This window comes from Lethenteron reissneri, chromosome 19, assembly GCF_015708825.2.
Source record: "Lethenteron reissneri isolate LAM-NWPU_2019-01 chromosome 19, ASM1570882v1, whole genome shotgun sequence".
NCBI classification, from domain to species: Eukaryota; Metazoa; Chordata; class Hyperoartia; order Petromyzontiformes; family Petromyzontidae; genus Lethenteron; species Lethenteron reissneri.
Window position 1 is genome coordinate 2,406,141 of NC_083797.1, and position 26,806 is coordinate 2,432,946.

Consider the following 26,806-nt stretch of genomic DNA (forward strand, 5'->3'; position numbering starts at 1 on the left):
TTTTCCGAGTTTTTTGCATTTCAAGTGTGGCAGGTAAAGATGACTTGGCAATTATTAGTGGGTTTTTTCACACTAATCAAGAGATCGTGAATTACAAAAGACTTGCTCGAGTAAGTGAATGGGCTGAGAGGTCCAGTGCACCGAGCCAACACCGACACTTCAGCCTTGCGACGTCGATGGCAAAGTTGGACCAAAAGTAGGAGAGACGAGACGTAATAAAATTACTTGTGATAATATTGGACACATTTTCAAGCAGTGGTAATCAAGTGTACAGTCGAGTGTGATTCAATTGCTTGCGAGCAGACATGCGATGGATACATGTGGTGTGACACTTGCCCTTGACACATGGAAGTCTGCTCAGGCTCAGAGCGATCTAAATATCGCAACTAAAATCTCTATGGGAGAGGATAAAATAGTTCGTCAAAATTCCACTCACTTTTTTTATTTGCATTTTACCTTAGAACCACAATCCTGGTGCTTTAAAACCCCCCGTTATCGTGGAGAAAACCTCCGTCATATGAGCACAAGACCTGTCAGAATGAATAACCTCAGGACCCGCATTACGATCGTGGAGTTGTCAATGGTGCGGAGCGATCTACTTGAGAGTAGCATTCCTTCTGCATGGTGACCCGATTGTGTCCGCTGACTGGTCGCTGCCGGGATGGCGTCTCGTGGTGCCGCGTGACTTATATGTCCCCTTTAACAATGCAAGAGAGCTGATCAATCGGTATGCTTGCCTCCGAGCTAGTTAACATGCAATTCATGGCTTCGGTTCCTGTTACGTCGCTTGGAATTGTTCTTCGAGGGCTTTGTGGAAGATGGTGCGTTGCCTCGTGTAAGGCGCGTGTTTAAAGATGTTATCGCTCTCGCCTGGTACGCAAGATGCCCACGAACATTTGTTCGACACAATACTGTACGGTATCTTATTTCAAAGCTTCTTAAGTCTGCAATGTGCTTCATTTGCAATGCCATTGGGGCACCATGGTAGCGAAATGTTAACTATCTCGCCTGGTATACAGGAGGTCCATGGGTTCGATCCCGGCCCTGGCACCTGTATGTTTGGAGGTCGCAAGTTCTCTTTCCCCATGGTAGGCGTGGATTTTTCTCCGGCTTCTCCGGGTTTGTCCTCTAAATAAAAAAAATACTTTTACATTGTTTTACTTCTATAAATTCCCACGTGATGATATACGCCACTGTGATGAGCCATTGTGTGAGCAGGTCACCTCTGAAAAATAGCTCTCAGCTCAGTTAGCTTTACCTGGTAAAATAAAATGTGTAATTCGAATATTTGGCCCGTGAATGCCTTTGCGCAAGCCAAAAATGTCCAACTTTTAAGATTAACTCACCGCAAAGATTACTTTGATCACAAAATGTCACGAATTTCAATTGGCCGCACCTGTTGAAACAAAATGATATTGATGGATTTGCCTTCGGGAGCTTCACTGTCAGGCCCTTTCCCCGCACCGAACCCCCAAGAGCCATCCTAACCCCCTCCGGTCACCTCCCACATTTGCCCCCCCCTCCTACCCCCTCCACACCCCCGTCTCTTGCATCACAGACGAGGGCAGGGACGCTCGCTCCCGCCTCCCATTGGCCCCGACTGAGCCAGTGGGTGGATGAGCTCTATGGGAGGAGGGGGGAGAGGGAAGACGGTGGTGCTGGTTTAAAAAAAAGTAGCTAGACGCACACAGGAGGAGCCATTTCTCACAGGTCACACAGGTGTGTGTGTGTGGAGAGGACTGGGACACGGCCATCACAGGTCACAGAAGCGGATTGTCAAATCTCCGACTCGGCTGCCCGAAGGTCAGGGTCACATCATTCAATGGTGTTTGTTGTTGTTGTTCACGTGCAAATTCTAAACCTTCGTTGCAAGTGTCTTGTCCGCAGTGTGCATCGCTGGTATTTTGTTGTTGTTTAAATCTCCCTGCAGTAGTACACAATTGTGTTCCTCGAATTTGGGGTTTGTATAGAAGGCTAACAATGTTGTGCAAAAAGTCTTGAGTGAGTGTTTTTTATGGTAAATGTCGTCTGACCAGGTCTGTGTGGGTATTCTCCCACATGGACAACAACAACATCACAAACTCAAAAAAGAAGAATTGGCCAAAATATTACAAGTAGGATCCACTCCCCTACTTCCACCGAAAAAGTGTTTTTTTTTCTACGTGAATGTCTTTCAAATGATATATCTTTACGACTTGAGCATTGTGATTGCCCCCATTGAACGCTGCGAGACAGCCTTTGAATGGAGGTCACTTGCAGATTTGCAAACAGAACGCGACCGCAATTTCCTCCGGATAGATTTATATAGTCTCTCTCGCACCAGTCATCACGACCCCACAGCAACCGTGTGCTGTCATAAAATGTTACTTCTCCTTTATAGTCATGCATGCATGTGGCATGTGTGATGGCACGCGTGTTCCGAACCGCATATTGTTATCTGTTGAATTTTACGTAAAGCAGTGAACTGCACATACGTACGTAGCATTGTAATATTGTACTATTGTGTTTGTGCTGTACATGCGAATTGAATGCTTACCATTCCATGTATCAGCATCATCAACACGTTGGCTATGTACGCTGCGATAGAAGTTCAACGTGCATAAAAAGCCCGTCACCCAACGAGTCGGAGGCAAGGGTTGGTGAATGGCATTTGTGTGGCTCCCACAGCCAGCGCGGCTGCGATGATGGCCAGGAGATGGCAGTAAAGTGGCTTGTGAACCCATGTTTTGATTCTTGAGTGCTATTCCCTCGAATGAGTGGTGGGTTTTCTCAGGGTGCCACATTTTCCTCTCACACGCAAAGCGTTCGTGGAAGGGGGCTCAGAGACCCCCCCCCCCCCTGTAAAAATGCAACGTTGGGCTGTGGTTGGAACCTTTAGATCAACAATGGCCAAGCGTTGAATGTTTATACTGGGTCCGTACTGAGGGTTGAATAGGACATTTGAATACCTTTCACGGACGAAGACAAAGACCGCCCCCACCCCCTGTAGCCTTAACAGACTCTAGGGGCAAGTGCTGTTAGCGAGCACCTATGAAGGCCGGAACGGCACACGAGGCGGTGGTTGGCCAGCACCACGCCCGACCGCCTTTGTCTTTCCAGTGGCGAAGTTTACACACCGCACCAGATACTCATTTGAGGCTGAGTCGATCTAGGGGAGGCCCGTGACCAGTTTGGATAATCATCGCTGGTGTTGGCCGTGAGCGGGAATCGAACCCTGATCGTCGGGTTTATAGCGCAACGCGCAACGCGCTAACCACTACACCACCGCCACCACTCCCTACACATTAACGGACACACACCCCAGTCACTTCTGTGCCTGCAAGAGGCAGTGAAGTGGCTGAGAGCGCAGGGATAATACTATAGACAGCTCTAAAGTATTCGCCTCCAGTGCGGCTGGTGTGCTTGCAATGAGGGATTCATTTAGTTTGGGGGAAAATTTGAAGTGCTGGGGCTCGCGTAGCCACAGACTATAGGGTGGTCACCACCAGTGCACTGATGGGAATTGTCAAAAACTTCTCAATGCCGAGACACTGCTAAAAACAGTTTTGAGACTCGGTGAGACTTTCCTTGATAATAAATAAATGGCATAATTGTTACTATACGAAAGTAAGTTGAACTTATTTCGCGCCGTACGTTGCCAATCGGGCTAATCGGCCTCGCGCGTATGAAACGTAAATTATCCGTGCGAAGCTCATTGCAGAGAGAGGGCAAGAAAATGTGGCACCGGGTTCTGAGGGCAAGGTACAGAAGATTGTGTAACGGCTGTCTCATAATCAAGCAGTAAAGTTTGATTCGTACACATGAGGCTTGTGATGGTTAAACCCGGTCGGTGGCTCTGTGAAATCTGGTGCAATTTGGTGTTCTCAATTCTGTTCTGGAATTATTATTTTTGTATTGCTGACAATGGGGAGTGCCCGCTAGTGGCTACAGGAGGTGACGGGAACCGCTCGCCTATAACGTCTGCTGATTGCAAATGATCAATTACACATTGTACGCATGCATCGTGAGCTTAGGAATCGATGCATTTACATTGCTTCTCCAGCATACACCATGAGGCTCCATGGGCATTAAATCGAATGTCTTGCATGCAGGGTTGCCTCCGGCTCGTCATGTGCAAAAGAGGGGTGTAATAGGCGTTCAGGGCAGCGGAGGGCAGTACACCTAAATACATTGTTGTCTGAGCAGCGCGGTGTTGTGCAGCACAGCAGGCGCGGTCTCCTGCTTCCTTCCACGCGGTTGTCGTTCTATTCCTAAAAGCCAATGTCCAAATGCGTCGCTTTGGTGAACGTAAACACCCACCCCCGCTTTATGTTCTCACGAATGCCATCGCCGTTCCGTGCGCGGTTGTGGGAATTCAAGCGCCGGTCATCCTGGGCCCCCATTGTTTGATTGTTTTAGGTGAAGAAATTGAGCTCGATTCACCGTGTCTGTCGTTCAGACTCACGGTTCATTGCACACGAACCCACCCCACCACCTCCGATTCGAATTTCCTCCGCTTGTTTTTTCTCCTTTTGTTTCCTCGTGTTCGCTTGAGCCATTAAAGTCGCCAGGCTTAGGGGTTGTCAATCGCCGACGATGGATTGAAGCACTTGGGTGTCAGGGCAGTGTCAACCATGACGCACAACTGCAGTTGCCACCGGGCAATGTCATCGTTACGTTAAATTGTTGCAATACGATGCCATCATTTGCAGCATATTATCGATGCTATGCGATTTCACGGGTGTAAAAATTCCAAAATAATTGTATTGTAGGGGCGCTATCCTGCATGTACAACACAGGGAAATGCTGCCACGATCAGTCGAGTCTTGGGCGGTGCCCATGTCCATTTATAGCCCTGAGCTAGTGGTGGAAAATCCGCATTCCCATGGTGGTAGTGGCCAGCCTCGCCAAAAGTCGACCCCTATGGACTTTCCAAAGTGGTTCGTTAATTGCCTTGGCCCATGAGAGATGATGACGACGATGGTGGGCTGAGTGAAACCGAATGGGAATTGAAGCTGCGATATGCTGGTTGTGAGTGGAGCGCTTTGCCACAGCGCGCTAATCCCGTTTCCTTTCAGAGACGAAACGGACCCGCAAACAGGGGTAGAGAAGTGGGGACAGTGGTTTGCGCACAGCATTATGGACCCAGCAACCCGAGTCTGATACCCAGCCGTGGGTGAGTGATACCTGAATCCGTTGGAGGGCTCCCTCTCCTCCAATATTCAATCTGCACTGAAGTATGGTCAAATCTAGGAGCGGATTTTTTTTTAACAAATTGTTTGGTCGTGCTGCTGCTTCTGCGTTAGCAGTGGTCCACAAGCACAACAACAACAAAAACTCAACACGATTGTCAATAACACTGTGGCCTTCAAAGGTTCTTCGCTTACGAAGATCGGGGAGGAATTTGAGGTCCATGTAGGTGGCGGCAGGAGCACTGGTAGTTGGACAGGACGACCCTTGACCTGCACGCGTTGAGGCAGGCGGTGCATTTGAACTCCTTACCAGTTGGAGCCTGGGCGATGGCCATTCTTCATAGCACGTAGATTGACAGTGGTGTAAATTATTCTAAGTATTTTACATGTAAAATAATTAGAATAATTATTCTCATTACTTTCCATGTACATGGTCCTCACATTTACATGTAAAATAATTAGAATAATTTACCAGGTGCATAATAAACATTGCTGTATACATACATACTTTTTGTTTTTTTTCGGTAAAGTCACGTAGGTAAAAAAATAAAATAATTAAATAAAAATTTCTAACTCAATTTATTTATTTTTTTACCTACGTGCCTTTTTAAATTAATTTATTTTGTTTTGGCGGCAGGAGCACTGGTAAATTAATTTAACTAAATAAATTACATTAATTTAATTAATTTTGTTTTTTACCGACGTGACTTTACCGATTAAACCAGTCACTAAAACTTCAAATCTAGAATACATACATACTGTACATGTGGTAGGTTAACGGGAAGTTTATTTGATATGCGCTTGCGCACTACTGCCAACACAATTCCTCAATTTTTGTTTGGATATTATTGTGAACAGCTCGTTGTCATTCCACTGTCAGCTTCTCCGTGCCGTGTTAGTCACGCGGATTATGACCACAATTCACACTTCACCAGTGGTGGTTTCGTAAAGGGGGGGGGATTGGGGGGGCAGGACTGGTTCAGATATCACCCACCACAGTTATCAGCCATGGCCAGTACTTTATTTTAGACCACCGAGTTTGGTGCTCAGTGTTCCAATCAGTAATGCCACTCCTCCCATGTTTGCCTGGAGCACACGAAACAGCCATTTTGGGTGACGGAATCCCCGGACTGGTGCGGATCGCGAGGGTTAGTTGACCATATTTCACCGCGCTGGTCAATAATACGTACGGCGCATGTAAGTGACCGCGGGCTCTCAAAAGACCGCAGACAGAGAGGATTGAACGTTTCTTGTACAACAACGGGGATCTGTTTTGTCTGCAGCGTGTGCAGGAGCTGAAAGAGAATCTAGAGGAGCTGGGAGGACACGAGATAAAGAGTGAGGGAGAGCGAAAGCGAGAGATAGGAGGAAGAGCGGAACGGCAGCAGCAGCAGCATCGGAGACAGAGCAGCAAGGAGAGATCGCGAGAGCCAGGCTGGTGCAGGGACAAGAGTGTCGGGGAGCCACCATGAGTTCGAAGGCAAAGCTCGTTTACTTCGATGGACGTGGACGCATGGAGTCCATTCGATGGGTGCTGGCTGCCGCTGGCATCGAGGTGGGTCAGCGTCCGAGGCCAACGTTTTGCCTACTCAAATAAGTTGGCCATGTCAATCGTGTTGAAAGTAATGCCCTTTGTTTACCCAGGGAAAGCCTCACTGAGACTCAAGTCTATTCTCGGGAGAGGGGCCTGCATTGCGACGAATGGCCACGAGTGGTATGTGGGATCGAACTGGAGTATCCGGAGATAACCCACAAACGAAATGAGCTGATAATACTGATAGCTACGATCAAGCATCTATTGCAGTGCTACCATCTCCTAGGTGTTTCCCAGCCCAAGCAAACAACTATTAAAAATCTTGACGTAAAGCTTTCGTGACTGCAGGAATTCATATTCTTTGGGTCTTTCGGTAAAGCCACATAGATAGAAAAATAATATAAATAAAAATAATAACAATATCACGACGTTTCGATCACAACACAAACAATCGTCATCAGGTGAGAAAAGAGGACGATTGCTTGTGTTGCGATCGAAACTTGTGTGATATATTTTTTTCTTTCTATCTACGTGGCTTTACCGAAAGACCCAAAGAATATAACTATTAAAAACTATATATTATTTTATTTTTTAAATTGTACCATGTAAGGGCCACTTAGCTACGTAGCTATTTTTCAGAAGCAACCTGGCCACAAATGATAGTTCAATAAAGTGGCTTATCATGTGGAAATTATAGCAGCCAAATACTGTTAACGCAGCTTGTTTCTAAATGTGGAGGGGAAAAACCGGTGGACCCGGAGAAAAATCCATGCGACCGCAGGGAGAGAAACATGCAGACTCCAAACATACAGCAGGCATCAGGGTCGGGATCAAACCCACAACCTCCTTCATACCAGGCGAGGAAGATGACTTTTCACCACCGATATTCAAAGGGAGCCTCCCATCCAAGCACCAACCAGGCCCAACCCTGTTCAGCTTCGAAAATCTGACGAGATTGAGCTTTTTCGGAGTGAATTGGCCATCAGCATTTGGTGGTCCTGAAACAAGTGGTGGGAATTCTAAATTCTCGTGGCAATAACCAATCTGATGTTTACGTCCCACTGAAGTTCTCATTATATTTATCCAGCAGAGATGATTGGCTGCATTGACCCTCATTTGAGATTGGAACTCGCGCAAACCGGGTTTTTAATGGTCGTAACATCTACTGTGCATATGTATATAAACATAATTGCTATTGAGTTACATTTACGTTTAACAATTTAATAGTATAAGTCGCATAGGCCTCTTTTATTAAAATTATCCCTCCATTGCCCCTAAAAATGCACCCATTTTATAGAGACGTTTACTGTCATGCGGGGATGTTCACTGCCTGCATTTAGAGCCCGACAGCACATCTCAACTCGGTGAAGGCCCTCCCCATGACATCTCAGCCATGGGGGCGTTGTTTGACCATACTACATCAAGCTGGTCAGTGTGCGATGGTGACGGGAGGGGAGCCCAAGCCTGGTTCAGATCTCACTCGCCGCCGATGTTGTCCGTGGCCAAAAATCTAACCCGGGTCACTGGGTTCACAGTGCAGTGCCCTAAGCACCCCTACACAGCACTGCGCGACTGCCCCATTCCTATAGCAAATACATCGTCGTCAGCCATGGCCAATCCACTGCTAGATGAGGCCTTCCCCAAGCCGCCGCCATCAACACGCGTACCGTAGTTAGAACTGAAATATACTCGCGGTGGCTTCAAATCGCGTTCACTGTGAGGAGGAATTCCGGGGGGGGTGGGGGTGTCGAACCCCCGTGCCAGCGCACCTGACGGTGCTCGCGGCTCATTGAGCAGAGACAAAGGGAAGATAATTGGCGATAATTTGCACCTTCCCCCTAGAGCAGTGGTCCTTAACCCTTCACTGGGTTTGAAACAAAGTAGTCGTACTTACGTGCCCCTGCTTAATTTGTGTTTCGACAATTCACCTTCCAGAAAAAATCCGGCCGTGTCTCACACACCCAGAAACGGCGTCCCGTAACCCCCAGGGGGTCACGTGCACGCCAGGTTGAGAACCACCGCCCCTGAGGGTCCCTGCAGCCAGTGCCCTCGTTTCTATGACCTGCACTGTTTCATTGCTTTCATGGCTTTATTTTATGGTGATTTTCGAAAAGTTTTTTAGTTTGGCCATGTTTGTTGTAGTACAGAGTTAGACTGATGGCCTTAATCTAAGTTGTCTTGTGGTTGTTGTTGTTTGACTTGCATCCCACTGGGATTTTTGCACACAGCGTTGGTGTACGGTGCTTTTTCTGCAATATTTTGCTGTCTTATCTTGGATTTTCTGTTTGCACATATTCACTTTAAGATGTTTCCTTGTTCAAGTTTTTGTTTTCTGTTTGTTGCGGTTGCACTCGATTTCAGAGCCGAATGGCTCACAGGTCTATACCTAACAAATGAAACTTGAAACTTGAAGAGAAGCGCTGCAGCTGCCGCCACCGGATGCGTATTTGCGTAAACGTTGCGCTCTGAATAAAAACTTTCGGCTGTGTCCCCTCCCAATGGCTCGTCGTCATCGTCGCAATCGGCCACGATCTATCCACTGTCGGCCGGACGCTTCCTCCAGCCGTCGCCCATCAACCAAGGGTCGTTGCGATGCAGCGATGCGTCCCGCTGCCGCGCGCCGATTCTGTCATGTGGTTTCCGCGGTGGACGTTCCCCTGGGTGTGTTCGCTTATCTGGCTGCCACTCCTTCGCCAGTCTCGACCGTTGGCTGTCTTCCCTTCTGGCCGCGACGCGTCCCGCACAATCCACTTGAACCCTTTCCCGTTCCGAGACGTCTGCAGGCTGCAGGGTGGGTCCCGTTCACCGCTGAATCTTGGAACGCGCAAGCGGTTCAATGTTAATTTTGTTCAGAGTAAAGACACTGTACTCGTGGCAGAGAACGATAGAGACACGACCAACTTCTGACAGCTTGTGCCAAGCTGTGCCACACGCTCTCCCGTATGGCCTTGTGGGAGCCTCGGTACCGATAAAGTTGTTTTATTTTAGTTTTCTGATTCCGTTCCGGAAGAACAACTGAATACGTAAATGTACGAGCTTGTCGTACATGTAAGTCATCAGAATCGGAAAGGGTTACGTAATACCCATTATGTTGTGTCTAACTTGCGTTTGTTCTCCAATCCAAGTACAAGTCTTCCTGTCACTCAGTCTAATTCCAAGCAGGGCACCTCTTCGCGCGTCTTTGAGCACTTTTCAGTTTTTGTTCCATTTTCTTTGTCAATGCCCGCGATTCTGAATCGTGTGCAATAGCCGTTGATACGAAATGATGATTAAAAACACTCAGAGATGGCCCATTTGGACTGCCCTCCTCACCAAATCGCAGATGCCCTCCTACATTTGTGAAACAAAACACCACGGCTAAGAAATGTGGATGCCGTCACACCCCACGCACAACGACTGGTCTAGATTTACGACCGAATTACCCTGAATGTGCCCGATCTTGTCTATCTTGGGAAACAAAGCGTGTTTGAGTCTGGTTTAGCGCTCCGATGGGAAACCGCCTGGGAATAAACAATTTTGTTCATTTGTTGCTGCGAGGTTCACGGGAGATGGCGGTCCAGCAATGGGTGTTTTAATCCTATCATGCGGGCATTGTTTCCTGCAATGCTTGGGGGGAGGGGATTCTCCAGTTATTGTGATTACCTCCTGCATGGGATTTCACAATGCAGGGCCCTCCATAAAATAGTCTTAAAATGTATTCTCACTCAATAAGATAACGCTAATTAATCCCCCCAAAAATGGCATCATTATTACAGTATTACCATTAGTGTGCTTTACTAAGGCTCGTGTTGTGGTGGTGATGGGTGTGTGTATGTGTGATGTGGGGAGCGGTGGTGTAGCGCTGAGCGCGCTGCGAACCCGGCGACCCGAGTTCAATTCCCACTCACGACCAACACCCGTGACGATTATCTGAACCGGTCCTGGGCCTCCCTTAGATAGACTCAGCCTCAAATGAGTACCTGGTGCGATGTATAAAAACTTCACCACTGGGGAGACAAAGGCGGCCGGACGTGGTGCTGGCGACCCACCCCCTCGTGTACCGTGCCGGCCTTAATGGGCGCTCACGAACAGCACTTGCTCCTTACAATCTGTTAAGGCTACACGGGGCGTCTTTATCTTGATGTTGTGCCTGCAGTGTAATTCAGATGCTCTTTGAGATAAATCAGGACGGTGAGGTTGGTTTCGCTCAAGCATGCGCCTGCTCTTCCTGCTCTTCTTGCCCCTACGGGGAACCAGACGCAGCTTTGAAACCCCTGTAACAAAAAATGTTTGGCAATACCCCCCCCACCCAGCACAAAACCGCAAGGCAATTGGTTAAATTCCTGCATTGTGCAAAGAGGATATTGTGACAGTGGGTTCGGATTTTTTGTAATTGTGTAAAACAGGGCGCTTAAAAAAAGACAAATCGTAGCAGACGGTGGCGATTTTTTTGGAGTGCCTCTTTGCCACACTCGTTAAATCCACAGCGCTCGGTCAAACCCAGTCGCCTGATTCATATCTCGTTGAAGGGGAGCCGTGCCACATCACCTTGGCAGACATCCCACATTGGCGACATTTATCCATTTTTGGCAACAACAACAACAACAAAAAAGATGCTCACGCGTGAATCGTAAATGTGCATTTTTTTGAAAATAAAAAACTGAGCCTGCGGGAGCGATTCGCACGTTGGATAATGTTGTTTCCACCGTCAGAAACATTTTTTGCGAACTCCGGCCAATGTGTTCGTCAGTGCGCAAGTGCAGCATTCGCGTCTCCCTCGTTGAAGGCGATGCCCGGGCACCAACCTTCTGTCCACCGTCGTGGTGCCTGCCGCTATTGGGACACACCATGTCAGTGTTCTTCACTCATTTTCAGAGGGGGAGGTGGGGGGGGGCACTTTCGCCGATAAGACATCATCAGTTGCGAGGGCCGCCACACGTGTGAAACCATTGGGGGGTTTTGACAGCAGCACGATGTTGATGATGATGGTGGTGGGGGTGTTGTCACGTGTTGTGTATTGTCGGGGGCCGCACTAAAGGCCCCAGTGACCGCCAGTGGCCCACGGGCCTCGCAGTGAAAAATACCGCTTCTTCGTACGTCGAAAATGTCTTCCCGTTGTCTTGCCGCCGAGCAGGGAAATCGTCGAAATGTTTCGCCTCAACACGTGAAGCTGCACCAGAGGTCGCAACCGGGTACCCGATACCCGTACCCTACCCGATACCCGGCTACCCGGGTACCCGTTTGCGACCCTGGTGCGGCCGGGTACGGGTACGGGTAGACCGTGAGTCACTGGTGAGTCACCGTTTGTCACTCATTTCCCAACGTCTTGTCTCTTCTCACAATTCAAGTTCCTAGAATCAACCCACCCGCGCCTGCAACATGGCTTCATCCCAGAGGTCGCAATCAGGTACCCGGTACCCGTACCCTACCCGTACCCGTTTGCGACCCTGGTGCGGCCGGGTACGGGTACGGGTAAGGAATCAAAACCCGTTTGCGACCTCTGAGCTGCACCGTCTCGTCCTTGTGCTGGTGACGGCGGCGGTGGCGGCCAAGCGACTCGACGGCCACCGCTTGCGCTGCCGTGGCTCCCGTGGTCACTTTCTCACTCTGTCACGCGGGTGGCTTTTTCCCGAGTGCGGGTATCCAAGGCTGCGTCCCCCCCCCCCCCCCCTGTCTCTGTCAACAGAGATAAATGCCCTGGGGGTACGGTATTCAAAGAGCGTACTGTATGCAGCGTCCAAACAATCATAATCCGTTCCCCATTGCATTTGTTTGTGCGTGTTGATGTTATGTTGCATATATCGGGCTGCAGTGCCACTTTGCCCACTGTTACCCTGTGGTCACAAAAGCCATGGAAGTGTCATACACGGCAAGTACATCCGCAAATCTATGCCCAGCGTTGTGCGTACGCACCGCACGACAATCTTGGAGGCCGAGTCTTGACCATTGGCCATGGACGATAGGCGTAGCAAGTTGGACTTAAGCTGTAGTAGGCCTCCCCGAGCTCGATTCGGCTTCAGAGGAGGGCCTGTTGCATCGTGTAAACATCTGCAGGGGGGGATACAGATGTTGGCCACTCCACCAGATTGTGTGTGCCGCTGACCTCATCCAGCAGTGGATCGACAAAAGGGATGGACATGTAAAGTGGTCCGTTTCGCTACGTAAGAAATCAAATAACATTGTAGTCTGTCAGCTTATGGGCCAGCATTTGTTTTAAGCCGGCAAATCTTCGGCCAATTTAAAGTTTCTGGGCCCTGTCAGTAGAATGTGAGGTCCATTCCACGCGGAACAGGCTGCAAATTGTTTGTGCAATCGAATGGTGCCATTGCACGCGTAAATCGAACAAGACAGAGAGAACATAAACTTCTGATGTGATTGAGAGATGGGCAGTTGCAGAGTTTGTTGTCCTTCCCCAGCACCTCTGATTATCATGGTTGGCTACGTACGGTGTGAAAGAAGTTCAACATACATAGAGAGTTTATGCGCTGTTCCTGGACTGCAGATGAACAGCGCCAGTTTGTGAGAGTATTTCTCAGTGAGGCAATAGGTCCAGTGACAAAGTTACGGCTCTCAATGTAGCCGAGCATAATACGCTTTTCGTGAAGACTAGATGTCTCCTAAAATCTGGCACTTGGTAATTGTTTAAACTTCCTCTGGGTTTCTTATCCCAAGCAAAGTGGTGTTCCAATAATGATGCCAAATGTATGTTAGTTCGGGTTAAGTTGATGCCCCATTTTTTGCGCGCCAAAGCAAGTTCTGCTGCCTTTGTCATTGGAATTCCTTGGACTGGTTTTACGGACATAGTCCATTAGGGCTCGTCAACCCTGTTCACGCCCGGTCAATGCAGACGCCTGGCATCGTCATTCCAGTCGCATACGCGTGTGGAATGAGTGAGCCGAGTGCAAACCCGTGTGTATGTGTGTAGTGGTTGGCGGCACTGCGCTATGAACCCAGATGTCTGAGTTTAATTCACTGCCATGGCTAACATCAATGGGGAATATCGGAACCAGTCCTGGGCGTCCGTAGGTTAACTGAGCCACCTTAAATGAGTACTTGGTGCTACGTGTAAACATTGGCACCGGGGAGACAAAGGCGGTTGGGTATGGGGACTGGCCACACCACCTCAAAACACCGTGCTGCCCTTCATAGCTGCTCTCCTTACAGCACTTTGCCCAACATCCCGTGTGCGCTACACGGCAGATCTTTGTCTTTGTCTTGCATTGCACAGGTAAGGGCGTGGGCCATACCCCGGTTATGGATCGGTTCCCTGGAGTCGCCATGCTCTGCTCGTCCTCACCCTCAGCTCTGTGATGGCACCGCGCTGCGTAGTCGGCTGTGTGCTGACGAGAGTGTCTCTCTCCTGCGGCGGTTGTTGTTACACAACGTGGCAGGTGGCGGAATTATACCCGTACTGATGGCACGAGATGATTGCGACATTCTTTCTTTAACTTTGTATTACGTCGCTTTTGTTTTTAAATCTCTCGCTCGCTCCCTCTCTTTCTTTCTTTTGTCCCTCGAAACAGTTTGAAGAGGAGTTTCTGAAGACGAAAGATGAATATCAGAAACTGCTCAAAGGTTAGAACCATTTATAGATTTCTGACCTTCACACATGACGATTTTATTTACAAATGCTGTTGACACATTATAATTGCTCGTTTCTAAGTAAGAATTTGATATTTCAAACAACAGAAACCAAATGATCATTGTAAAGTTATGTTTATAGATATATATTCTCTGTGAAAAACATTAAATGCCAAACCACCAACACCGTTTCATTATTGCCAAGCTAAAAATAAATTCCATGTATTTGTTTCACAAGACATTTTTTTAAGGTCGCTTGACGTAAGGAGATCGAGAGACAGCGCTAGGACAGAAATGTCGAGAGTGGGACAGACGGGGAGAAGGCAAAAGTAGCATCGGCAGGCGGCAGTGAGGGACAGGCAGAGCAAGTGAGACGAGCAGAGACGTACTGGCAGCGGCAGAGACACAACTGGCAAAGACACACGGGGAGACTCACACCCGCAGACAGTCGCATACACGGGGAGACACGGGGAAGATGGTGAGGAATTCTGAGCAAGAGACCGATAGGTTCGTCCGGAGAAATGCTGAGAGCAATTTGCATGATAATTGATGCGAAATCTTGCTTCCTTAGACACGGGGTGAGGGTGCAACTCTGAGAGAGATCTGAATGGACTCGAATCACGTCTTGTGATAGATTACGATAGCACAACTCGAATAAAGTCTGGGAAAATAAACGGAAATAAAGATTTAAAAAATATATATTTTATTGCGTGGCTTCCCCCCACATTGTCAGTGTTTGAGTTGTTGGGCAACGGGCGTTTCAAAATTCGACTTTGTTTTGAGAAGGACGGGTGATTCGGAGGTCAGAGCTCTGAGCTGACACTGCTGGACCCTGATCCAGGCAGGTTTGCCCGTTTATCTCTCTGCAGGATAATAAACGTGTTGGTCTGCGAGTTGGCCGGGCAGCTCAGAGGTTTCAGCAACTGAGCGGGTGCAATTGAGAACATGGGATCTAATCCAGCCAGTCGCCTGTGTTTAAGCCGGGTTCTCAAGTGGAGTGAAGTTGATGGTCTTAGCCTGGCCATTAATGGATTGCAGAAAAATGTGGCTTTTTTCCATCCTCTGAGCATAAAAAATGACGGTTTGACCGCCATGCAACGGGCATCACCTCTGTAGCAGGGCGGGTGGAAAAGTGCTGTTCCCTTCTGTGTGAACCAGGGGTCACTTGAAGGCATCTCAAGAGTAGTTGTGTGATATCCGCTTCTGTGGGTCCATTCTTGAACACGGTGGGTGGGTGGGTGGGGGGTTGCGCTGCTCGGTGAATGGATTCTTTGTCTTGTTGTAGTTGGAATAACACTGGGGGAAAGAGAAAAACAAATGTTGGTATTTTTTCCTATTGTGCTATTAGCGTCAACGTCAAAGAGGTGGAGCAGTGTGCCCCGAGTGTGGCAGAGATTTTGAAAAAAAAAATGTTAAAGTGGCCACCTTATCTTTTCTCGAGAAAAACTCTGCTATGAAATTGCTTGTTGCATGACAGTCAAACAAATATTGTTTCTCAATCTCAACCTTTACGGTAGAGTTTTTTGTCCAGCCACCGGTAGCAAGGCTAAGTTACTGAGCTCACTTTGCTTGAGAATCTGGTTGATTCAGGGGCGGCTGAAACCCAGATTCCTCTTTTTAAATTCACAGCCAAGTGTCCCTCTCATTTCACGGGAGCTCAAAATCACGAAATCCGAAACACAAATCCAACGTGATGATAGCTTGTCTTCGACATGCAATGAGGACTTTGGAGGGTGAAACACAGTCTACCCCTACCACAAGATACCCTGACCAGCCTTACTAAACAAGAAAGAGTGAAATTTTGTGCTTACGAATGTTCAGCAACAAATGCTCTTATTCGCATCGGAGTGAGAGGGCGTTATTAGTGAATCTTGTCATCCGCAAAAATAGCTTCTGATATCCAAGTGGGTGTATGTGGGATAATAGGATAAATTTGCCGTAAATTTCATCGTATTAAGTTGAGATTCCATCGACAGATGAATTTTTTTTTGTCTGATAAACTGGGGCTGTGGTTAATTGGGCCACATATAAGAGGTGTTTCACTAAACAATTACATTTTATAAAATCATCCCCACGGAATACTGCCAAGTTGTTATATAGCACAATAAACTTGCTATCTCGAGGTGACCGATTCTGGAATTCCTCCACCTCCGTCCACCCAGAAGTATAAATGGGAACGCCACAGTTCGTCAATCGGCAGGTCACGTGTCGAGGGGTAAACGTGTGGGTACTTCCACCTCTTCCAAGACCCCTGCATCACGTGGGAGAGGAGACCAAAGATATAGCCCATCAGCCTGCATTGGCGCGAGCAAGCAGATTGCAGGGCAGTGCCTTGACCCCTTGGCGCGAGTAATCCATGCGTGACAAAGGCTTCTTCACCATGCCCTGGCGGTCATGGTCGTCAGGTGTTTGACCGTGCTTCACTATGCCGGTCAGAGCTGGGTCGTGAAGGCTAGTGGTGGCAGGGTCTCCTCGCAGCCGGTTCAGATCACACTGTGTAACAAACTAAAAAATGTCTTTCCTGGGTAGTAAGTGTTATTTCCTAATTGCTTATGCCTCACAAGTGCAGAAAATGGCTATTATTCCCCACAAACTTTGCTTTTGTGACCAGGACAGTGGTATTTTGAAATGTACCTATTTTCAATGAGAAAATGATGTGCATGTGTGTCTTTCGTTCACGTAAAGTCCGGGGAATAATAGCCATTTTCTATACTTTATAGGCATAAGCAATAAAAAAAATATAACACTTAGTACCCAGAAACAAAAATTGTGTTACATAGTGTTATCATAATTAACGTTTTCGGGTGAGATCGCATAAGTATAAATGTATTGTAACCCTCCACCACCCGACACAGCCAATTAGTAAGGGATTTGTCACGTAAACAAAATGCCAGTTAGTTACTATTTCAGCACACCGGTGTGTTGGAGAGTAAATCCACAACATTTACAATTTGAGTAGTATGACGTTTCGCTGGTAATTACATCCAGCATCATTGGGCGATGTGCCAGATAATCACTCTCCCGATGTTCACCTTGGCCAGGATTTCAACTTAGGTTAATCGCAGAGTGTTATAACTACTATGCCACTGCTTCACCCCTCATTGTACGTATTCATATAAATGGAATAATCTGCAAGTAACGGGGGATATTTATTGTTTTCTCCTTTTTCTATGGGTACCATGTCACCATTTAAACTAATAAACTCTTTTTTATTTTACCAGGTAAGGCCCACTGAGCTGTATAGCTTCTTTTCAGAAGCGACCTGGCCACAAATGATAGCTCAACGAAGTGGCCTATCATGTGGAAATTTATAGCCGTCAAATACTCTAAATGCGTGTTTCTAAATGTGGAGGGAAAAACTGGAGGACCCGGAGAAAAATCCACACAACCACAGGGAGAACATGCAAACTCCAAATATACAGAGCGTCAGGGTCGGGATCGAACCCATGACCTCCTGCGTACCAGGTAGATAACATCTCGCCACCGGAGGCTTTATGCTCGTAAACACAGTTAATAGTTGACGGCACTGCATCAACATTTCCCAGCCGAGTCCCCGTTTCGTGTTGCCTGAGCGAAATGACTCCGAGCCACTGACACCCCAGGAATGTCACCACGAGAATGTCGTATGCCCCGAGAACATCGGGGTTCAAATGCCATTGTGAGAGGGTTGCCGATTTTCTTTTAGGGCTGCTGGCATCAAGCCACGTCCCAGTGGGGCAGTGGATGAGAGGGCACAAGGCCCACAGTTGTACAATGCAATATAATTTGCATGCATATAGCGTCCGAATGCGACCATCTCAAGGCATTGGTATAGAACAGTGGCCATATTTATTTCTTATCAACGACACCATTGTAGGTAGATGGAAAAAGGAAGGTTCAGAGCCTTGACTTGAACAGGGGCAATGGAGGAAATAGCCGGGCGGCGGCAGAGGCAATGCACGCCCTGTGTGCAGAAAGTGCGTGGAAGGGAAGAGGGTGAGATGAGAGGGGAGAGATAGGAGGGTGCGTGGAGGGGAGTGAGATGGGAGATGGGAGGGGAGGAGAGTGAGATGAGAGGTAGACAGGGGTGAGTCCAAGGAGGATCTTGAAGGCAGTGCGATCTTGAAATAGATCTGGAATTAGATGGGAGCCAGTGGAGGGAGTGGGGTGATGTCCGTCATATTTACGGATGTAGGTGATGAGTCTGGTTGCAGCATGTTGGATTATCCGGAGTTTGGAGATGATGTCAATTTGGAACGTGAGGAAATCCTAAAGCCCTTGTTGGGTTTGAACGTTCGCATTCCCAGGGTCTCCTTGCATGGGTGGGGTAGTCGGATTTGCTTTTCGAGCACGATTTGTACGTCACCAGGCGACCACAGCTGTCTCTGCTGCAGGATAAAATTCACGTCTGTCATCGCGGCACCGAGGGAAGAGTCGCTCGTGTAAGCACGCACCAGTGGCAGACGACGCTGCTTTTGGGTGAGGCTGCCAAGTCGGTGCATGATTTTGCTTGCCCAGTTTTAGTTTTATTTTGTGTTCTTATGTACATCATCGTGATATCTCCTCCTCTCGTTGGCCAAATCGCCCTGAATGCACTTTGCTGGCTCTAGGACGATCGGAATCTAAACGCAGTTGAGAGCACCCACGTGCATGGGTGACCATTGACTGCGAGTTATCCAGGAGCTGGCTGGTTTTGCAATGTTACCCACAGGCATGCGTGGGTTTTCTGCAGGTGCTCCAATCTCGCACTGCCACATGCCACTCGTTCTTGAATGGAATTGGTCGATCACCCGAGTGGCAAGGAGAGAATTCTAAGGCTCGGTGAGGGATTCCTGGGTAATTGGGTTGTACTGGAGACCACATTTTGTAGCTGTAAACATCGGCATCTACAGTATGAAAAAGAAGAGGTTTTACCCTTTCTGGCAATAAAACAGGAGGTGTTAAGATGTTAAAACACCAACTAGGTAACTTCATTCACCACACGTACTTGTGGCAAAACATGCAGATTTCAGCACTACCAGCACACCGGTGGCGCTGAAGCACTAATACGTTGGCACGTGTGTACACCACGTGATAACGGTATGAATTGCCTCGTGTTGGAAGGAGAAGGGTGTACGACACACACTTTATTTACGCTCTCCGACTCAAAACAGACAAATCCCTCGGTACCTGATCAAAAGTTGTGACTAACTTGGATAAAAACCGCATCGCAGAATTGCCCCCCCTCCCTCCTGTTACAAAAAAATCGTACGAATACCAAATGTGCTCCCGATTCCGTTTGTATGCATGGATGATGAACTTCTTTCACACCGTACGTAGCCAAACGGAGGCGATTCGTTTCCGCCGTCTCGTTGCGCGTAGACGGCGTCCTGCTGTACGAGCAGCTGCCCATGGTGGAGATGGACGGCATGCGCCTGGTGCAGACTCGTGCCATCATCAACTATGTCGCCGACAAGGCCGGCATGCAGCCCAGAGATGCGCGCCAGAGAGCACAGTGAGGAGGAGCACGGCCTTGTGCTGCCGGGGCCACTCCTTCCTGCAGCCACTCACATCGCAGCCACTCGTTTACATTCACCCCCATACACCCTATACACACCCATAGAATACACTCATTCAAATAACCCCAATTCACACCCATACAATCAGAGGTCGCAAACGGGTTTTGATTCCTTACCCGTACCCGGCCGCACCAGGGTCGCACACGGGTACCCGTACCTGGCCGTACCCGGCCGTACCCGTATCCGTACCCAGCCGGGTACGGGTATCGGGTACCTGATTGCGACCTCTGGGATGAAGCCATGTTGCAGGCGCGGGTGGGTTGATTCTAGGAACTTGAATTGTGAGAAGAGACAAGACGTTGGGAAATGAGTGACAAACAGTTACTCACCAGTGACTCATGGTCTACCCGTACCCGGCCGCATCAGGGTCGCAAACGGGTACCCGTACCCGGCCGGGTACGGGTAGCCTGGTATCGGGTAGGGTACGGGTATCGGGTACCCGGTTGCGACCTCTGCATACAATACACTCATTCACATAACCCCCATACATCCCCCATACAATCTACTCATTCACATAACCCCTATACACACCCATGCAATCCACTTGTTAATTTTAACTTCTACATACAACCCATTAGTTTCATATTCTTAGGTTTTTTCGGTTAAGTCACGTAAGTAAAACATCAAAATAAAAATAAAATAAAAATAAAAAAATAAAAAATCACGACGTTTCGGAGGCAACACAAGTCTCCGTCATCAGGTGGGACCGTCACAGCCGAATTAGCTGCATTTTTATTTTTATTTTATTTTTATTTTGATGTTTTACTTACGTGACTTAACCGAAAAAAACCTAAGAATATGAATCTTTGCAGTCATGAAAGCTTCAAATCTAGAACCATTAGTTTCATGTTAACACCTACATACACTCATATAACCCTCTCAATGACATTAAACCCTATGCACACTCATACAATCCACTCATTTTAACCCCAATACACCCTCATACAGCCCACTCACCCATATTAAACCCAACACACCAATACAGTCCACTCACTTACCCATACTAAACCCCTACACACACCAATATAGCCCACTCACCCATACTAAACCCCTACACACACCCATACAGCCCACTCACCCATACTAAACCCCTACACACACCCATACAGCCCACTCACCCATACTAAACCCCTACACACACCCATACAGCCCACTCACTCATACTAAACCCCTACACACACCCATACAGCCCACTCAATCCAAGGTGCTCGCCATCGCAGTCTTTGGCCCGGCAGTTGATGGCGACTGCCCCGGGGGGTGACGACTTTTGTCTTTGTGGAGCAGCGTGGACATGTACGTGGAGGGCATGCGAGACCTGGGGGAGCTGATGCTGCCCCTCGCCTTCTTGAAGCCGGAGGAATTCGAGCAGAGGCTGAAACAGGTGGAAGATAAAGCCTCCAAGCGCTACCTGCCCGTCTACGAGAAGGTGCGTGCACGTGTGTGCGCGTCTGGGCGAGCGGTGGTGTCGCGGTTAGCGCTACGCTGCGGTGACGAATATCTGAAGCGGTCCTTGGCCTCCCCTAGGTCGACTCAGACTCAAATGAGTACCTGGTGCGGTGTGTGTAAACATCGCCACTGGGAAGACAAAGGCGCCCAGGCGTGGTGCTGGCCACTCACCCCCTCGTATACCGTTCCAGCTTTCATAGGTGCTAACCAACAGCACTTGCCCAAACAGTCTGTGAAGGCTATATGGGGGATCGTTGCCTGTCCTTTGTGCATCTAAGCACATGAACACGCACCTCAGTCACTTCTGTGCCCCTCTAGCACCCGATAAGTGCAGCCAAGACGGTCGCAGTGGCTGATAAATATCTTTACAGTGGTACGACTCGCATGGCCTCTTGGTAGCACGAAACGAAATCGTGGGCCGCTTGCTGCCCGCAGGCCGTAGGTTCCACAGCTCTGCCCCAGGTGGACTTGGCAGTACGATGAGCAGCCGGTGTAGGGGAGAGACTGGACGGGTGGCGACAGGGAGCAGGGCTCCGAGGCGGCGCGTGTCCCAGCGCTCGTTAAGTGCGTTATTCCTGGATCTAGCCCAGGTGGGGTCTGTACTGCTGCCAGGTTGACACCTCCCAAGCGAACAACACCGGTGCCAACGTACATCCTCTCCATCCCCCCCTTCCCCCCACTTGACACCTAGCTAATTAGCATCGCACGCACGCCGTGTCTTAATCGCCTCCCACAGGAGGAGGGCTCAACGTGAACTGTAGTAGGTTTGGAAGGGGAGGGGGAATAAAGTTCTAAAGAAGAGAACGGAGAGCCGTGTGTCTGGTAAAGGCAGAGAACAAAATTACACGGTGCTTCAAAAAAACTGTTAACACTTCCGAGAATTTGAAACACTAAAAAAAATTTGAACACTTCTGAAAATTTGAAACGATAGCACAAGAAATGTTGTGCCTCCGGGCTCTGGAGACCACCTGGAGAAGATTCCAGGCAATGTGTTGAAAATGATGGCGAACAAGTGGAGACTCTTTGAGTTTTTAAAGCGATTAGCATACACTCGTTATCATGTTACAGTGAATTATCCGTTCTTTTCCCATTAAAAACGATAGTGCCATGTAAGTGTTAACATTGTTTTGAAGCACCCTGTACAATCCAGAGGACCTTTCCAGAGCTCCCTCTCGCCAGAAGTGTTTCAGTTTCATTTATTAAATTATTAGGTATAGCCCTGTGAGCCATTCGGCTCTTGAATCGGGTGCAACCGCAACAAACAAAAAACATAAACAAGAAAATATCTTAAAGTGACTATGCGCAAACAGAAAAATCCAGGAACAGAAAAATCGTGAGCATCGCAGGGCTTCACCACCAAATGTATATCCACGCAGTATTATTGTTGTTGCTGTTGTTGTTATTCGTACATCCGTAGAACGATGGAGACTCAATTCGCCGATAAAACTTGAGCCAATCTCTTCCTGTGTTTTTTTATACTTTGAGTTCATGTTGTGGCTGTGAGTATCAGTGTGTCTGGTCGGGAAAGCATTCTTGGCATTACGAGCGGTGATGCGGATTTTTAGGGTGTAATATATGGTGATGGTCACATTGTGCTGCTTGTGCTGATGCTACTCATGGAGGAATGATGTGCGGATGCTGGTTATGGAGTGACGGATGTTGTACCGACGCTGGTGGCGGCGATGAAGTGATGATTCACTGATGCTGGTGATGGAGTTTATGGTGTTGTACTGCCGCTGGTCTTGCTGGCGTCAAGTTACTTCAAGTGTATTTGTATAACCAGGTGAGAATGCAAGAGACCGGGATGAGTGTCATTCGCAAGAGTTGCATGCGTCACCAAAACGACAGAAGCAAAACAATAAAGCGTAAAATTTCGATTTAAAGCTTTCGTGACTGCAGGGATTTATCTTCTTGGTTCTTTCGGTAAAGTCACGTAGAAGGGAAATAATAAAATAATAAAAATTTAACATAATAAAATAACATTCTCACGACGTTTTGGCCACAACGCAAGCAGCCTCAGGTGAAGAACAGGGCTGTCGGACGCTGTCTTTCCGACAGCCCTGTTCTTCACCTGAGGACGGCTGCTTGCGTTGTGGCCGAAACGTCGTGAAAATTTTATTTTATTGTTTTATTTTTATTATTGTATTATTTCCCTTCTACGTGACTTTACCGAAAGAACCAAGAAAATGAAGCGTAAGTGCCGATGTACTGGTTGTTGGTGACGGTGATGTTGCACTGCTGTTGTGGCGATGGTCAGGTACTTGGCGATGGTGGTGGTGGAGGCTTCCTGGTGGGCACCTCCCTCACCGTGGCCGATGTTCTGCTGCTGGAGCTGCTGCTCGCGCTGGAGGAGAGATTCCCTAAACTTCTCTCCGGCTTCCCGCACCTCCAGGTAAAGGGACCTTACGAACACTGGCTGTCCGTCATCGACATCCCTTGAAGGCTATCAGCTCCCGGCAGAGGTGTGGACTCGAGTCATGTGACTTGGACTCGAGTCAGACTCGAGTCATGAATTTGATGACTTCAGACTCGACTTGGACTTGCATAACAATGACTTTGTCCCACCTCTGGCTCCCGGCAAGCGATGCAGAATGTCAGTCATTGTGCCGAGCAGCATGCGGCACGACCCGAAAAGCGCTATACAAGCACAACCGTGAAAGCCTACGCAGCCGTAGAAGCCATGAGCCTCGCGACCCCCTTAACCTGGCGTTGCTCCCTCTCCCCGTGCCAGGAGTTCAAGGGACGCCTGAGTCAGGAGCCGAACATCAAGCGCTTCCTGCAGCCGGGCAGCCAGAGGAAGGCCATGCCCGACCAGGTGTACGTAGACACGGTGCGCTCCGTCTACAACATTTAACCGGGCGGCGCGTGCGGGAAAACACTGGAACCAACGACCTGCCACGGCTCCTCCGTCGCCCGCCTGGCTGCGTGCAATCAAGGGCGAGTTCGGCTCTCGTGCTGAACAAGGCAACTGGCACGTCCGGCTCGTGATGCGAAAGCTTCCTGCTGAGCATTTAACAAGTCAAAGTCGTGCGGTAAACCTTCGTGCTATTGGAATCAATGAGACAATACGTGGCAGAAAATAGTGCGAATAATATAAATTAAATGTGGTAAATGAGACGAGGAAGAATTGATTACTGAATCGAGATCCAGAATTGACTGTCCATCTAATCACAGGGGTTAGTGAATCATTAGATACCTAATTAATCATACATTTTAGTTTTGAGGCATGTGATACATGAAGTTGGGCTCCAGGGTAAGCCAAGGTTCACGTTGGTTGTCACTTTGCTGTCTCATCTTCAAAAGTCGTGCGGTGTCAAGGTCCTGTTTTAAAATATCCTCATCACAGATGGCAAAAGCCCCCAGTCAACCTTTGGTCAGTGGGAGGTCACTCATCATCCTCTGCTACCTCCACAGTGAGGAATTCCTGTCCCCCAGCTCACCATGCTGTCGACTTCTCGCTCCTGTTCAAAGTCCAGGATCAAAAGCTACCATACGTTCTGCCTGTGACCGACTCTGCCCCACTCTCTCTACAAAATGAACATCGTCTTCAGATGCCGTCGCATTTAGTTTCCTATTTAAATTCACATTCCATTGTATCGTTTGGTGTTCTATTAAATTCTTTACATTAAATTCAAACGCCCGCTATGCTTGCTCGATTGTGCATTGGGGAGGCGTTCATCTCCACGGGGCACAGACTTCATACGTGCATTTGTAATCTCGCCGATAACCACCAGAAACCCTCGACTCGTAGGAGACCCTGAGCTGCCACTGTGTGGGAAGAGCCCCCTCCTGATCTAATCCAGCTGAGGCCCTTATCCCAGACTCCCTCGGTGCCCACCCACCAACATTGACATGCTTGAATATAACCATATTAAGGCTTTTAGGTGCCTTGAACTGGCTTTAGGTAATCATTGTATTGCTTGTGGGTTTACTGCTGAAGAATGAGTAAATGCTTTGCCTTCAGGTTTACTGTTTCATGATAATGTATTCAGACTGGTTGTATCTCAATGTACTGTATACTCTTTACATGAAATACACTGAGGATTATAAATGCAAAGAGTTGTCTTTACTTAAAATCAGTTTCGTTTTCAATCTTGAAATTTCATGTGTAACTGTTTAAATAAACATCCAAGACCTCCAGCTGAAATGAAGTGTATTAAACTTTGACGCGAGCTCAGCTACTTTACAACACCTCGTGATGGACAACATCACAAAATGGAAGAAACTCACACATTTAGTTTTTTCAAACAGCCGAGGTTGTTTGTTGACCTTCTTTCGCACCGTACATAGCCAGCCGTGCTAATTAGGAGCTAGGGGAAGAACAAACTAAGCACACAAAAAAACATTTCTAAAGAAATTCGTTTTCTATCTAAATTTAAAAGTATCTTCCTGATATCGCAAGGGCGTTCCAAGTGGCCGCAGAATGTGCAGCGCGTTGCGGTGACCGCCGCCTTTGTTCGATGTCCAGCAGCCGAAAGCCACGAGCCGACGCTGACCACCGGAGTCTTCGCGTGACGGTGGTTCATGCTGCTTGCCGAGAACAGCGGGGTAGTGAGGTTCATTTGTGGCAAGCACCCTCGGGTGCAATGAGCGCAAAAAGCTTAGGGGCCGTCCATAAATGACGTCACGCGATTTTGGACGATTTTTGACCCCCCTCCCCTCGTCACACGGCGTCACAAAATATGACGTCACAAAGCTCTGCCCCCCCCCCCCCCAAAAAAAAAAACATGCTTTAAATCGCTTTAAACTATTGTCATTGTAGTGCGTATTTAATGTGGCGCTGCACTCTGATGTAAGAGAAAACATTTATCAAAAAGTATATTTAAGTAGAACGTGTTTATATTTATTTAAAGTTGCGCATTTTGATGTGACGTCACAGTCCCCCCCCCCCCCTCCCTGTCACACATCGTCACAAATGTCTGACCCCCCCTAGGTGCGTGACGTCATTTATGGACGGCCCCTTAGATCCTACTAGTGTAGACTCTTCACGAGCCAGTTCAGGGGTTCTGCCCTCCTGTTCCCTCCCCGCCCTTCCACCCCTCTGGTTATGCAACGACTCCTGAGGTTGTTACGGCCGACGTTCTACGTTGCAATCCACACGGTGAGGATTTATTCAGGAAACATGAATTGGTGCAAGATCACGTTCCACCCTCGATGATCAGATTCCTGCGGAGGGAGCTGGTAGGAACGTTGGGTTGCTCGGTCAATGGCCAGCGTCAACGGCGGCGTGGTGTATTCCGCAAATATGCCCGACTGTGAGGGCGGGCACAAGCCGGCGTGAGTAGGTGAAACGTTGAGTTTTATAAGGGCACCACGGGGTGATCAACCCCTCCCCACCCAGCCCCCCCCACCCAAGCCCCACCCTCCCACCCCCACCCAGCCCCGCCCTCCCCACCCTCCCCTCCCCACCCAGCCCCTCCCTGCACGACGGACGGACACAATAATCCCCTGTGAGAAACTGAGCAAAAGTCGTGTTGGGCACCACGTCCAAATTCTCGCTCTGACATGCGGCGAGTTTCTTCGGGAACCAGACTGATCAGCTATCATTGCGCGGCCGC

The 26,806-nt window shown here is 48.4% G+C and overlaps 1 protein-coding gene across 4 annotated transcripts; it reads left to right on the forward strand.

The window, feature by feature from the left end:
- Positions 1-1,639: 1,639 nt before the first annotated feature.
- On the forward strand, positions 1,640-25,388 carry LOC133344156 (glutathione S-transferase A4-like). Of its 4 annotated transcripts, none has more exons than XM_061554158.1 (8): positions 1,640-1,803; positions 5,058-5,155; positions 6,455-6,726; positions 14,208-14,259; positions 19,606-19,738; positions 21,087-21,228; positions 23,506-23,640; positions 23,980-25,388. In XM_061554158.1, exons 3-8 carry the CDS (start codon positions 6,640-6,642, stop codon positions 24,100-24,102), a joined length of 672 nt encoding a protein of 223 aa, XP_061410142.1. In that variant the 5' UTR covers positions 1,640-1,803; positions 5,058-5,155; positions 6,455-6,639; the 3' UTR covers positions 24,103-25,388. The 4 variants fall into 4 exon arrangements, with proteins under 4 accessions (XP_061410142.1, XP_061410144.1, XP_061410141.1 ...); XM_061554160.1 differs by having other exon boundaries at positions 6,464-6,726; XM_061554157.1 differs by lacking the exon at positions 5,058-5,155.
- Positions 25,389-26,806: the final 1,418 nt, after the last annotated feature.